General features: G+C 31.4%; 2 protein-coding genes across 2 annotated transcripts; one reads left to right on the top strand and one right to left on the bottom strand.

Moving 5' to 3' along the window:
* Window positions 1-3,921: 3,921 nt before the first annotated feature.
* On the top strand, window positions 3,922-7,978 carry LOC110794444 (COBRA-like protein 7). The gene is made up of 2 exons (XM_021999426.2): window positions 3,922-4,590; window positions 6,379-7,978. Exons 1-2 carry the CDS (start codon window positions 4,056-4,058, stop codon window positions 7,821-7,823), a joined length of 1,980 nt encoding a protein of 659 aa, XP_021855118.2. The 5' UTR covers window positions 3,922-4,055; the 3' UTR covers window positions 7,824-7,978.
* A 986-nt stretch (window positions 7,979-8,964) lies between these two features.
* Window positions 8,965-13,188, bottom strand: LOC110794398 (two-component response regulator ARR2-like). Its single transcript, XM_021999367.2, has 7 exons — window positions 12,659-13,188; window positions 12,372-12,524; window positions 11,353-11,778; window positions 10,857-10,933; window positions 10,258-10,758; window positions 10,104-10,178; window positions 8,965-9,087 (listed from the first exon to the last, which is right to left on the bottom strand). Exons 1-7 carry the CDS (start codon window positions 12,780-12,782, stop codon window positions 8,965-8,967), a joined length of 1,479 nt encoding a protein of 492 aa, XP_021855059.2. The 5' UTR covers window positions 12,783-13,188.
* Window positions 13,189-14,622: the final 1,434 nt, after the last annotated feature.

Below are 14,622 nucleotides of genomic sequence, written 5' to 3'. Positions count from 1 at the left end.
GTTCGTCGTTGCCGAAATCGAATCGAAGAATTTGCGCTCGCCTACAAACCTTCGCAAGAATTTTTAGAGATCACATCTCGGTTTGTTGTTTTTTAAAGAATTTTAAGTCTATTTTTATTTAAAATTGAAAATATTTGTTGTTTTGAAGAAATTAATGTTTGTGTTTTACCGAAATATCGTTTAACTTCGCGAATTCGATCAGTGACTTCACGATTTTAAATTGTAACTATATGAGTAAGAGGTACTATGTAATTTTAATGGTTACTATATGCGTACAATAGTTACTATATTATTTTAATGGTTACTATATGTGTACAACAGTTACTATATGTGTACAATAGTTATTATTTTGTTGAGTGATTTGAAATGTTTGTTGTTTTGTTGAAATTAGGGTTAGTGTTTCACATAGTTAGTATATAAATGATATAGTCACCTTTAATTTATGTTGCGAAATAGTGTTTTTAATAGTCACTGGAATGTTCGTTGTGTTTATGTTAGTAGTAGTTTTTAGAGTAACTATATTTTTTTAAAAGTTACTATAACTTTAAAACAGTAACTATGTGTTTAAAATAGTCACTATATTTTTAGAAAGTTATTATAAGTTTAAAACAGTAACTATGTGTTTAAGATAGTTATTATGTTATGAACAGTTTATAGTGACTTTTTGATAAATAATAGTTACTATACAATTACATTATGTACTATGTTATTTAGAGTATGTTTTTGTTCGCTTCTTAGATAGTGACTATATGATTATAATGGTTACTATATGTGTACAATAGTTACTATATTATAATAATAGTCACTATATGTTTTATATAGTTACTATATGGTTTATATAGTTACTATATATTTGAAATAGGTACTATGTTTAGTTTATCATGATTTGTTATTATTATGTTCTTTTTATATTCATAATTTTTTGTTCTGTGTGTTATTAATAATAAGAGTGACTATATTATTATGACAGTAACTATATGACTATAACAATAACTATATCTGCAGTTTTGCGAGTATCTTACCATCATTAAATCTAAGAGTTACTATATGATGTATAAACTATATGTTTAAAATAGTTACTATATTACTTTTTTCATATTTAAATGTTAAATTATTAACTTAGTGTATATGCTATTGATTCAGAAATACAAAGATGATGCATCCATAATTGAAGTCGTGCAAAGAATAACTTCTGCAAGGAAAACAAAAGTAGGAGAAGAAGAAGAAAATCCTGACAACAATGAAAACCAAGGACGTGGTAGAGGAAGGAAGGATGTGCGTGGAAGTGGCGATTAATATATTTTTTTAGTTCAAAAATCATTTGAGTTTAATGTGATTTATTTAATAGATGCAAATAATTAGAATGTCATAACTTAAAACAACTATGTAGTTAATGTTTTTCTTAATTATTGTTCAAGAGTTATAATTACTCTTACTTTTGATATACTTCCTCTTTTTTATTTAGTAACTATATGATATATAATAGTAACTATATAATAGAAAAAGTTACTATATTACCTCTAAAGAATCAATATCATATTGTTTATCTTATAATATAGTAATTGTTCTATAGTTATTTTTTATATGATATAGTTACTCTTTGGATTGAATAATTATTCTTATCGAAATGGCTATATTTTTTTCATAGTTACAATTATGAAGATATAGTTACTTTACAGAACATATATTTTCTAATTTTTTATATTATATTGTTTATTTTATAATATACTTCGTAGTAACTGTTCTACAGTTAAAATAACTTTTTATATGATATAGTTACTCTTTGAATAGAATAGTTATTCTTATCGAAATGACTATATTATTATTTTTTCATAGTTACTATTATGAATACATAGTTACGTTGCAGAACATATAGTTACTCTTTAGGTAAAATAGTTATTCTTATCGAAATGAATATATTATTATTTTTTTCATAGTTATTATTATGGAGATATAGTTACTTTACAGAACATATAGTTTCTAATTTTTTTATATTATATTGTTTATTTTATAATATACTTCGTAGTAATTGTTCTACAGTTAAAATTACTTTTCTATATGATATAGTTACTCTTATGATAGAATAATTATTCTTATTGAAATGACTATATTTGTTTTTATAGTTATTATTATGAAGATATAGCTAGATACTATACAGAACATACAGTTTCTAATTTTTTATATTATATTATTTTATTTTATTATTACGTAGTAATTGTTCTACGGTTAAAATTACTTTTCTATAATATGATATAGTCACTCTTTGGATAGACTAGTTATTCTTATCGAAATGTCTATATTATTATTTTTTCATAGTTACTATTATGAAGATATAGCTACGTTACATAACATATAGTTACTCTTTGGATAAAATAGTTATTTTTATCTAAATGACCATATTTTTTTTCATAGTTATTATTATGAAGATATATTTACTATATGACCTTTAAAGCATCTATATCATATTGTTTATTTTATAATATAGTAATTGTTCTACAGTTAAAATTACTTTTCTATATAGTTACTCTTTGAATAGAATAGTTATTCGTATCGAAATGGTTATATTTTTTTTTTCATAGTTACTATTCTGAAGACATAGTTTCTATAATTTACTCTTTTTGTATGTAAAAATGAATATATAATTACTCTTATTTTTTATATATGTAATTACTCTATCTGATAGCGTTAACTATATGATATATAATAGTAACTATATAATATAAAGAGTTACTATATGATATAAAACAAGTAACTATTTCTATGCGATATATAAAATATCTTTGTGTATACATAATTAAGCAATTAAATAGTTGATGAAATAGTAATTGAGATTGTCCACCAAAATGATCTAGTTAAAGCAAGAATCATTATGAGAACTAAACTGATTTTGAGGAGAATTAAGGTTAGCTTGTGTCGAGTACTTGGACTTCCACCATTAAATAATTACTTCGTAGTTGTTTGTAAATGAAAATGGTCTTGCTCGAGTATCATATTTTTCTGGGTTTTCTTCATCCCATAAGGATTACTATCCACTAAAATTCAACTCAAGCTTCAACTTCCTTAGAAACAACCTTGACGCAACATCCGGTTTCCCTTTCGCAGTGATTTTTATACACGAAAAATCGATTCAACCAACCTCATAGACAACCTTGTCGCAACATCCGACTGCCCTCTCCGACGATGGTAGAATTTTCGTCGGAAGAAGATTCGGAATCACCACCATTGAGAGGCTCATTGTCATCATAATCATCATGAAATCGTCGTTGTAGATAGACTAGTGCTCTTCGAAATCCATTGAGAAAGGGAGGAGAGAGAAAATGGAAGGGGTGGTGTGGTGGGAAGGGAGAGAAAGAAGGGGAAGGAGGTGGATTAGGTCACGTGAAATATTCCTGATCCACCACTGCTAATTTACAAAAATACCCTGGTCCATGCTAATTATAGCGTGGACCGGGTCCATGCAACTGGGATTGTACAATTAATATGCTTAGAGTACTCTGATCTTCCCCTGGAATAAAAGAAATGTTTCTGGTCCAATAAGTTATAAGTCTGAATGACGTCCTATAAGAATAGTCTATTATAATCAGTTTCAACTAGGTTCTATCCAAGTTTAATTTAATCAGTTATCATATATTTCTGTATCATCCATGGAATACACGTCCTATATATGATCGATACCATGGAAAGAGATGATGAAATTTACTGTTAAATATTTACATAATCCATCTAGTGGTCAAAAGTCTCAAAACCAATAGAACTTAAAAAACATCCCACTGTAACCCCTTTATAATTTTATATGTGTCTTTTTATTCAAGTATATTGAACCAATACGTAATGCATGCATTAGTGTAAACAACCGTAAGAGTTAAAGACCTATTCAACACGTACGGATGACTAATTCTCATTATAATTTGTCACCCCCTTTTTACATCAATGTATCTCTTTCATGCATATGCAACACTCCCTAGCTTATTTCTTCCTTGCAGGCAATAAATAATATAGCTAGCTAGCTTCATTCTTATTACACTAACGTACTCTCTCAAACTAATTAATCAAACATGGAAAAACTCACCATTATTATCCTAATTACAACCCTACTCATTGGCCTCTCCTCTATCCCTACATCAATCTCCCAAACTCAAAACATCTCCACCACATGCAATGGCATATTCTTACAATATACCTACACTCGAGGCGAGCAACTCCCCCCTAACATCACGGCCTCGGACCCGGCTGACCAGCCATATCGGTTCCAATCAATACTTTCCATTCAAAACAATGGATTACATGAGTTGAGGTCATGGAGAGCTTTTGTAGGGTTTCAGCATGGGGAGCTTTTAGTGAGTGCCTCTAATGTTGTGCTTCTTCATGGCTCCCCTTTGCCTGCTAATGTTTCAAACGGCACCGTTTTTACTGGCTACCCTACCACTGACTTAATGACCGCCGTTCAGACTGCCGGGGATTTGACTCGGATGGGTGTCCAAGTTGACTTGGTGGGTACTGAGTTTGGTGTTTCACCCCAAGATTCTCCCATGCCTTCAAATCTTAGCCTTGCTAATCATGGCTTTATATGCACTAACCCAACTATGCAAGGTACATATAATTGATCACTTTTATTTATTTTCTACTTGAATTTATTATGATTTTTTTTTACTTTTAGTGAAAAAGCCACTTACTTCGTATTATATTTTCGTCAAAAAAAGCACTGGGCCGGGGAAATTTTAAATTTTAAATTTTAAATTATTAATAATGGAGAGAAAGGTTTTAAAACTGTAATCTATCGTGCACAGGCCATCTCTCTTAACTAATAGGTCAAAACATTATTGGTAGAACAATAAAGAGGAAACAGTTACTTTTGATAATATCCGTAAAAATTTAATATTAATTGTCATGCACCTAGACTAGTCTAGATGACAATATATATTAATAGATTTTTAAGTTTAAAAAGAATGGCATGACTAAAATGATACACCATATAATAATGTCAAATGTGATGTAATAATTAACATTTTAAAAGAAAAAAGTCTGAATTTTGTTAGGGGAGATGTTGGCCCCTCCAAGCCATTTCAATTGCTAAAAAAGGTATTTTGATGGCACTTTGGTAAAAAAAACTCAGCCATTTCAATTGCTTAAAATCAAGTTAATTTCCGGCATTGATTTCCCAATTGACGGAAGATAGAAACTCCGTAGATAGATTCAATATTGTACACCATTATTATATAAGTATTAAAACGAAAAGTCAATTACATTAGTCCAAAATCCAACTAAATAATACCAATTCCACTTTCTTACATCATTATAATTCTAGAAATTTGTTGGATTCCTGCCATTGTGTGTTTGATCTGGTCATAAATAGTAGTCCCTTGTACAAATCTTTGTGATTTTAGTCAAATTGTTTTATTCATGCAAAAATACACTCTCACGTTACAGTACCAGTTCAATTCGGTCTTTATTCAATATATTAATTAATAGATGAAAATAAGGCGAATCACTAAATAATTTTTTTGTAAAGATTGTATGACCATTTACCAACTGTCAGATTATATGTCATGTTACCAAACACCTACCCGAATGGGATAATATATGTTAGACATGATTTTACATTTACGTACGTAGGTGTCAACCGATTTTATTGGAGACCAGTTGATCGAATTAAAATAATAGAAAGAAAACATAGCTCAATAAAAATCTATACTAATATATTAAAAGGCGTTGTGAAAAATGTCTATGTGGCACGTAGTACTATTCCCTTTGCGCCACATCATCCACTCACCAAATGATATGTCATATCGTGGACAACCAAATCACATTAATTTATAAATGAATGTTAACATGAAGTTTACAACAAAACTTTTATGTGACTTTTTATTTTCTATTGACTATTTTGGAAAAAAATAATAATTAAAGAATTAGGACAACCATGAATAAACATGATGTTATAAGTCTCATAAGCATCAACTACAAAAATGCCTTGCATGTATCTAATTTAGTGTTTGTTAATTTTGAATCACTTATTTCCACTAGAAAGCAAATTATACAAATTGTAAGATGATGCAATTGAAAAATGATTTCTCATGATAAATGACTTAGTGTGTTTGTGCAGTTGACGAACTTGATGAATGCTTTCATTTAATCCTTTACATGTATCTTATCAAATATTTTGCTCAAGAAAATTCTAAAATTTTGACTATTCAATGTAACAATCGGGGCATCGCCCGAGCCACATGCACATGCACATGCACTAGTTAGACAATTAATCATAGTGCATAGTGCATACTACGTATATAAGTACGAAATAATTCGAAAACGCAAAGATTAATTTGATGGTGAATAATAGAAGAATATAATAATGAAACTTAAAATTGTGGTGGTGATGTACAGGGAATAGAAGTATGTCAACATGTTGCACACAAGATCCAAATGCAAGATCAACCATAAACACAACCGAGAGATTCCTACCTCGAGAAGACGGCGGCGATTTGAGCATAATGTACGATGTAATATCAGCATCTGAATCAAACTACTGGGCACAAGTCAGTATTACTAACCAAAATCAAACAGGACGCCTAGACAATTGGCAACTTAACTGGGAATGGATGAGAAACGAGTTCATCTACGCTATGCGAGGCGCTACACCTTCTCAAATAAACTCCGGAAACTGCATATTTGGTGACCAAGCCACTTTCTACCAAAGCCTCGATTTCTCAAGAGCCTTAAGTTGTGAGCCACGACAAACCATCATAGACTTACCACCAACTTTGGCTAATGATCCTACACTTGGGTCAATCCCTTATTGTTGTCGAAACGGCACGATTCTACCTTCTACCATGGACCCATCCATGTCCATTTCCGCCTTTCAAATGCAAGTCTACAAGATGCCACCTGACCTTAACGTAACCATTTTCAACCCACCACAAAATTGGAGAATCAATGGTACATTTAATCAAGACTACACATGTGGGAACCCTATTCGAGTAACCCCAAGTCTCCTACCAACCCCGGGCCCTAATGGCCTCCCCGTAAGGACTGAGGCTATTGCCACGTGGCAAATAGTATGTAATAAGACGAGAATTACCACAAGACCCCCAAGATGTTGCGTGTCCTTCTCCTCTTTCTTTAACGACTCTGTTGTCCCTTGTAGGACTTGTGCTTGTGGGTGCCCTAACCCTCAACAAGGACAAGCTTGTAATTCTACTGCAGATGCAATCCCCTTACCATCTTACGCGCTTTTAGTACCATTTGATAACCGAACTGCTATCACAACCGAGTATGCTAGACTAAACCGTATACCAATCGTGTCCAACATCTTACCCTGTGGTGATAATTGTGGTGTTACCATAAATTGGCATTTGTCATCGGATTATCGAAACGGGTGGACGTCTAGGATAACGCTTTTCAATTGGGGGGAGAATAATTTCTCCGATTGGTTTGTGGCCGCGGAGCTTGATAGGGCTGGAGGAGGACTAGAAAGGGTTTATTCCTTTAATGGAAGTTCTTTACCAGGGGATACTAGTACAATATTCATGCATGGTATTCCAAGTGTAAATGATTATCTTTTAGGGCAAGTTAATGGGTCGAATCCGAATAGAGATCCTAAACATCCAGGTACTTTGCAGTCAGTGATTTTGTTTGATAAGCAGAGAACACCAGTACCTGGGATTAATGTGGCTCGAGGGGACGGTTTTCCTACTAAGGTTATCTTTAATGGTGAGGAGTGTTCTCTTCCTACAATATTACCGATAAGCTCGGCTTCGGCTACTACAATTGTCAGTCTTGCTTCTGCCATGTATGGCTTGCTTATTTCTCTGGCTCTCATGTTTATGTAACATTTGTATTACTGGTGAGTGAAAATTTACTTATGTATGAGGATTGAGGAAGGTATAGAGAGAACCAAAATGTTGAGGGATACATTTGTATTTGACTGAAATTTTGATTTATTTGTTTTTTTTATTCAATAAAGCATTCTATTAATGTTGTGTTCTCTCCCTACTAATGGTCTTTTAACTATATGAGTGCTATAATAAAAGGGTAATCATTATAATTGTAACAAATCACTACAACATGTAAGATCAAAGAGGGCAATATTTTTCGCCCTCTTTGATGTAAATCTCGTCCTTTTAGGCTACTAGGCCGATATATAAATCGCTCTCTCATCGCCTCGTTAGGCTCGTTGTATTAGCTTAGTAGGGCAAGCAATATTTTTCGCCCTCCTTGATAAAATCAGATAGGACAATATTTTTCGCCCTCCTTACTCTTTGATTATTTCAAGGAAGGCCCCTTTTTCCCCGCCCTACTTAATTGGAATCAAAAAAAGGCAATCTCTTTCGCCCTCTTTGTTCTATTTTACTTTTTTAATTTCTATTTATCTTTTAAATATTAGCCAATACATCAAATAAATTAACCTACATGGGATTCGAACCCATATTTTTGCGCATTTGCACAATGCTCTCCCATTTGAGCTAATAGGTTAGGGCTAATTATTTAGCGAGTAGGAATAATTAGTCTATGCAACCATCCTATTGAAGCAACGAAGAACTAATAATACTAAGAAATAATGTACAGCTTCGTAATACCTTCCAGGAGAAAGTATTACAACCTCCAAAAAAAATTGAAGTCAAATTGAAGACAACCACAAACATAAGCAATTCCAAGCAGGTGTCAAAACATAAGCAATTCCAAGCAGGAAAAAACCCAGAAACACTTTAGTAAGAACTCAGGAATAAGGAAAAACCTAGAAACACTTCATTTCTTTCCAAAAATCTACTCCTAGTTTTTTTTTTTTTTTTTTGCTAGTAATGAGTGACTAGATTAGAAACTTAACAAACCAAAATATAACATGTTCCAAGTTCATACGTGGAGATAAGGCTACAGCCACAAATGGCCCAAAAGTTACGAAGCAAGCATGCTTCCAAAAAAATTAATTTGATTGTTCTGTGAAATATCATCAAAAGGGCATGGGGGGCAATGTTAATGCACTGATCCAACAGACTCAGCTGGTTGCGCGCCTTTCTTGCTATGAAATCCACTTCCTTCAGCTGTTCTCCTCTTCTGAACTTCAGACATAGGCTTCCTTGGTTTTTTAGCAATTCCCTACATTTGCCAAACAAATTTGTAAGTACAGAAACTGGTGCTTGATGACTTGTGATGTTGTCTACTGGTTCTTTGCAATCAGATACTATGGTGGTAGACTGTCAGTCCTCCGGAGTTCATCACATATATAATATAACGTACACCTTATTTAATTGGTCAATTTGAAGTATAATGTTTTACATATATATAATATTTTTCTACGTCGTTATTTTTAGTTTTATATTTATTTTCTCAATCACATATAACAAAATACAAATAAATTGTACATTATTCAAAATATTTCATAATTGTAAATTATTGTTTACGAGTAATTAATAGTACTTCGTAAACAAATTTAGTAAATTCCGTACATTGCATAGGTCCTAACCTAGTTATACAAAAAAAATTAGCACATTCAAATATTTAACAATTGAGCATCACATTATTTAAACTGCTTGCAAAATCAAGTGAAACACCATATCAATTATCTCAAAGGTTGCTAAAATTGAAAGCTCTCACAAATCACATGTTAGAAATATTTTCACATCATCTTTTAAACGTTCTAATGGTATTTTTTTCAAGCAAACTCAATTTTCACTAGAGTAAGATTTTGTTAAAAAAATACTCCGTACGTATACGATAACTCTTTCAGATTTTGCTAAGCAAAACCGTTTTAATGGTGAATAACAATCATGGAGTTTCTGAGAGGATAGAAACGAAATGATTATTTGTTTCTAATTTTTTTATTGTTATTTTCTTTACTTTTCTTTTAGACATTATTTTAAAAAAAATATTAAAAGTCAAGTAAAAAAAAAAAATGAATGGTGTGTCAAGATTAAAAGTTTATAATGGCTACCAAATTGATATAGCCATTGTAAAATCATCCTAACTATATAAGGCATCTAGAAATACAATTACTAATCCAAATAGTTTCAAAATTATATACAATAATTGATAATTAAGTTTACCTAAAACATAGGTTGAAAATTTATGTACAAGAGTTGTCCGAATTGAGAGAAATAAAGATAATAACAAACCACCAATGATAGAATCTCTTCTCTAGCTTCTACCATCTTGATTCCATCTTTGTTGATTATTACTATTACTGCTAGCTGCAGATAAAAACAGAAAATAAAATCACAAAGTTCAAACCGAACTACGCTAAAAATACGGAACAACTCATGTAATTACAATGTTTGACGTACCTGGGTGAGTCGGAGTATATGGGTGAGTCGGAGTTAGATACTGATGGTCAAATTGTTCTAAATAGAGTGCAGCATCATTGTAATTGCAACTAAAATTAAGCAAATAGTTTTCATATGAATTGCTTGCAAATCTTGTGTGAGAATTAAGATCGTCAAATCTGTATGAGTGTCCCCCTGTTGATGTAGTTTCTGAGGAAGCAGCAGCATCAGCAGCAGCTACAGGGTGATATACAACATTAACACCACCACCTTCAACAAGACTTCCCAATCCTATATTCGACGACACTTCGATTTGAGAATGAGTATTCAAGCTTGTGAAACTATGTTCTTGCAAAGACGACGACGTTGGTATAATATATCTCGGAGCTTCAACATTATTGTGTGTGTCTACCACCTGAGATGTTTCATCAGGTAGGCACATCAAGTTCATTCCTTCACTATGAAATTGTTGATTTTCTCCTGACCGCTTACAATATAGACGATATTTCTGCACAATATAATTAAGTATACTTAAATAAAAATGTACGTGAAACATCGATCTCCATTGAAATATTATTTAGATATTAGCAAAAGAGTAGAGAGTACCTGTAGATGGCTCGCAACATTTTCTCTAGTTAAGCCAGGAACATTCATTATTTCCAATATCTTTTTTGGAACTGCCTCTGCTTTGTACTAATAGGTCAGTGTCATCATATAAATCATATACCAAGTATTATTTTAATGTAAACAAAATCTCTAAACAATTCTTTTTGCCTATCCTCTCTTCTGGTTTTTGGTTTTAATTTTGTTATTTCATAAATTTCTATATATTTTTAATATTAAGATCTACAATAATGAATAATGGTTTTATACTTTTATGTCAAATAACACCATAGTTATTACTTCCAACTTCCAAGTCACATATGACATATCAAATTAAACCAACAACAAAGAAGATGTATAAAACCGTTACGTTTTACATATTACGGCCTCATAAAAATGTTGTAAAACCTATTACCTGTCGAACTTATAAGTAAATTTTAAAAACACGTAAGTAATCGATCGTAAGGGTAAAAATAATAAGGAATCGAGAGAAGCATACTTGCAGACCCAATCTGATAAATTGCTGCAACGAACTTAGCATGGAGCTCAGTTGTCCAAATTACCCTTGGCTTTTTCTTTGAAATTGCATTGTCATTCACATTCGGATCTTCATCAATATTACTAGCATGTTTCCTCTTATTCGTGCAAGATTCTTCGTTATCTTCACCAACAACCGAGTTCTCGTCGATTATTGGGTTAATCCTTTGACAATAATTACCCCAAGTGGTAGATTCATTATTCATATTAATTATATCTGAACTGTTACTTTCTGCGGATTGTTCCCCTTCTACGTGTCTTTGTTTTTTATACGCGTATTTCCACAAATGTTTCACATTCTCCTTCTGAATTGGCTTATGTAGATAATCACATGCTCCATGCATTGACCCTTTCCTTATCATTTCCTCATCACCGTCTTCTGACGTCACTTTGCCACAAAATTAAATGTGTCAATTTTAATAAACAATTTTGTAATTGTTCTACTTAAATACTACTATAGAAAAACAACCGAGTTTGAAACGTACTGTTAGAGATACGAGATATAATCAGTATTGAAAAATAAACGTATCATCTATTTTCCATATTGATATTATTAAGAGAATAATATATTTATGTTTATTTATGTTAAGATATTATTTACTCCAGTGATTAATCTATGGTTATGGTCCTATATCTTTTAGGAAGATTGTTTCTTATCTTGCGTTACCCTAGGTTTTGTATTAATACTCTACCTATTGATGAATAATATTCATTATTCAAGCCATACCATTAACCCTTTACCCCAAATTTGTCAGAAACATAATACCAAGTAATTCACCTTAGTGATGAATCAATTGTAGACCTCATATTTGTTTCAATCTCCAAAACTAAAGTTATTGGAGTTAATCTTGTCTATGTAATTGTTAATTTGATTTATAAATCACAATTTAAAAATATCTTATTTACATATCTCAAACTCGTGTTCGGCGAAACGGAAGAATAAAATTAAGATAGATTGAGGATAAAATAAAAAGTTATTACTTATAACAGGGAGATCCATCTCTAATTTAATGCGCTTAAGGAGCTCAAATCCATCAATGTCCGGCATGTTAACATCCATTATCACTATATCGTACCGATTTCCTTCATCTTTTAACTTTGATATTGCTTCCTTTCCATAATGGCATTTTGTCACTGCAAATCAAACAATATATAACACATTATTAATCAAGAAATAAATTTATTAATTAATATTCATCCTCAACTCATTAAAAAAATTGAAATAAAAAAATCATGAACAAAGGTTTAACAAAGAATAGCACACGTACCTTTATAGCCACAACTTTGTAACATCTGCTCCAATTCCGTTAAGCAATTAATATCATAATCCACAATTAGAATTTTCCATTCGCGATTCACAAAGCTACAAACTGACGTCATTTCTTTTGACATCGATCGAGTTGATCGAATTGAAATCTTATTATATTTTGTTACAATATGTCGAGGATCATACCATAAATGAACACAGTTAAGAGCTTAATTTTGTAAGTAGAACATGCTATGAAGACATGAGGGAGAGAAAAACAACAAAGAGGAAGCGGGAAGTGTTGTTTTAGGGTTATGCTCACTGTAAATTTAATTTAATTTAATTTTTTTTTTATTTTTTAGTTAGATTCTTTCGGTTGTTACTTAATTCAGATATTATTTTCTAAATGCAAAAATAAAAATTACCAAATCACCCTAATTAATTAATTAATAAAAAATCATTTAAAAATACCCCATCAAATTATAAGCGTTTTACCAAATTGAAACTCAACTGATCGAAGGGTGTTACTTAATATTACGTTGATTTAATAACTAGGAGTATCAATCCCATCAAATATTAGGTTGATTTAATAATTATCAAGAATATGAAAAGATGCAGTGTCCTTATATGATAGAAATACTCCGTAGTTGATAAATACTTATCATATATTCGATCTATGCTATTTGATAAATACTCAATAGTTGAATGCACCTAACCATTCTAAAATCAAAAGTGTGGAGGGAGGATAACAGGAAAATACAGAAAACATAGCAAAATAGTGTCTAGCGCATATAATTAATTAGTTACTCCGTATTTTATAGAATATTATATTTTATTGTTAGAATGGACAATAATGTTTATTAGATAAGTACATGCGATTAATTTTATAAAGTATTATTTCTATATGAACGAGTAATTTGGATTGTGTGTATAGATCATAAGTTGATTAATTTCATATTTAAAGACAACACGGTTCATTCTTTTTTCGTACTTAGTGATATGCGCATGATTGGGAAATAATGTTTATGGTATATTAATACACAATTGAATTTGGAAGGGTAATGGTATGTCAGGAGGTTAGATGGAGGATTTTATCCACTTCACGGAACCTCTTTAATTAAGGGGTTTGAGGTTTTTTTTTATATAATTAATTAGGGCAGTTTTGTAATTTTCATTTCTACATTTAGAAAATATTATCTGCATTTAGAAGCTATGTTAACGTATGATACACATCCTTATCTTTTATAACTAGTTAGATTTTTAAATAATTTAAATAAAAATCGTAATGTTCACGGGGATTCGGTCAACTGAATCTCGTACGCTATACCTTTGCGTCCTAGCTTGCATCGGAATTCTCAATAGGACCTTCCATTACATAACGTAGCGGCGGTATCATGAACATTACGATTGGAATAATAATAATAATAATAATAATAATAATAATAATAATAATAATAATAATAATAAAAGAATCTATCTTGAATACTATAGCCCGATCAATTGTATGGTAAGGTATATGAAGGAAAAGTTGATTGGGGATTGTTCTATATCCCTCTGATGGTGTGTCTTGTTTACAATGAGAATTAGGGTGCTTGTGCTTACAGTGAAAGATGACAAAAGGATGGTGTATAGTTTTAGGAGACTTCATATATAGTCTCTTGGAAGACAAAGAAACAGAAGACTATCTCCAAGTCTTGTACTGAATCGGTATATAGATGTATATCTCGGACTACATCTGAACTTGTATGGATAGATGGAGTGTTAGTATATTTACTATGTTTTGTTCATAAGCACATCCTTGTTTATTGTGATAACAAGGCAATTAACCCTCTATATAGCTCACAATCATGTATTCCATGAGAAGATTAAACATTTGAAATCTGGATTGCCTCTATGTGAGGGATCACCTCATGGAAGGGTTCATATCCACTGAGTTCATTAGATTAACTCAACAAATTGTTGATATAATGACTCTATCAGCAAGCC

This window comes from Spinacia oleracea, chromosome 6 (genome assembly GCF_020520425.1).
Source record: "Spinacia oleracea cultivar Varoflay chromosome 6, BTI_SOV_V1, whole genome shotgun sequence".
NCBI lineage: Eukaryota > Viridiplantae > Streptophyta > Magnoliopsida > Caryophyllales > Amaranthaceae > Spinacia > Spinacia oleracea.
This window is presented reverse-complemented; position numbering and strand designations above follow the sequence as displayed.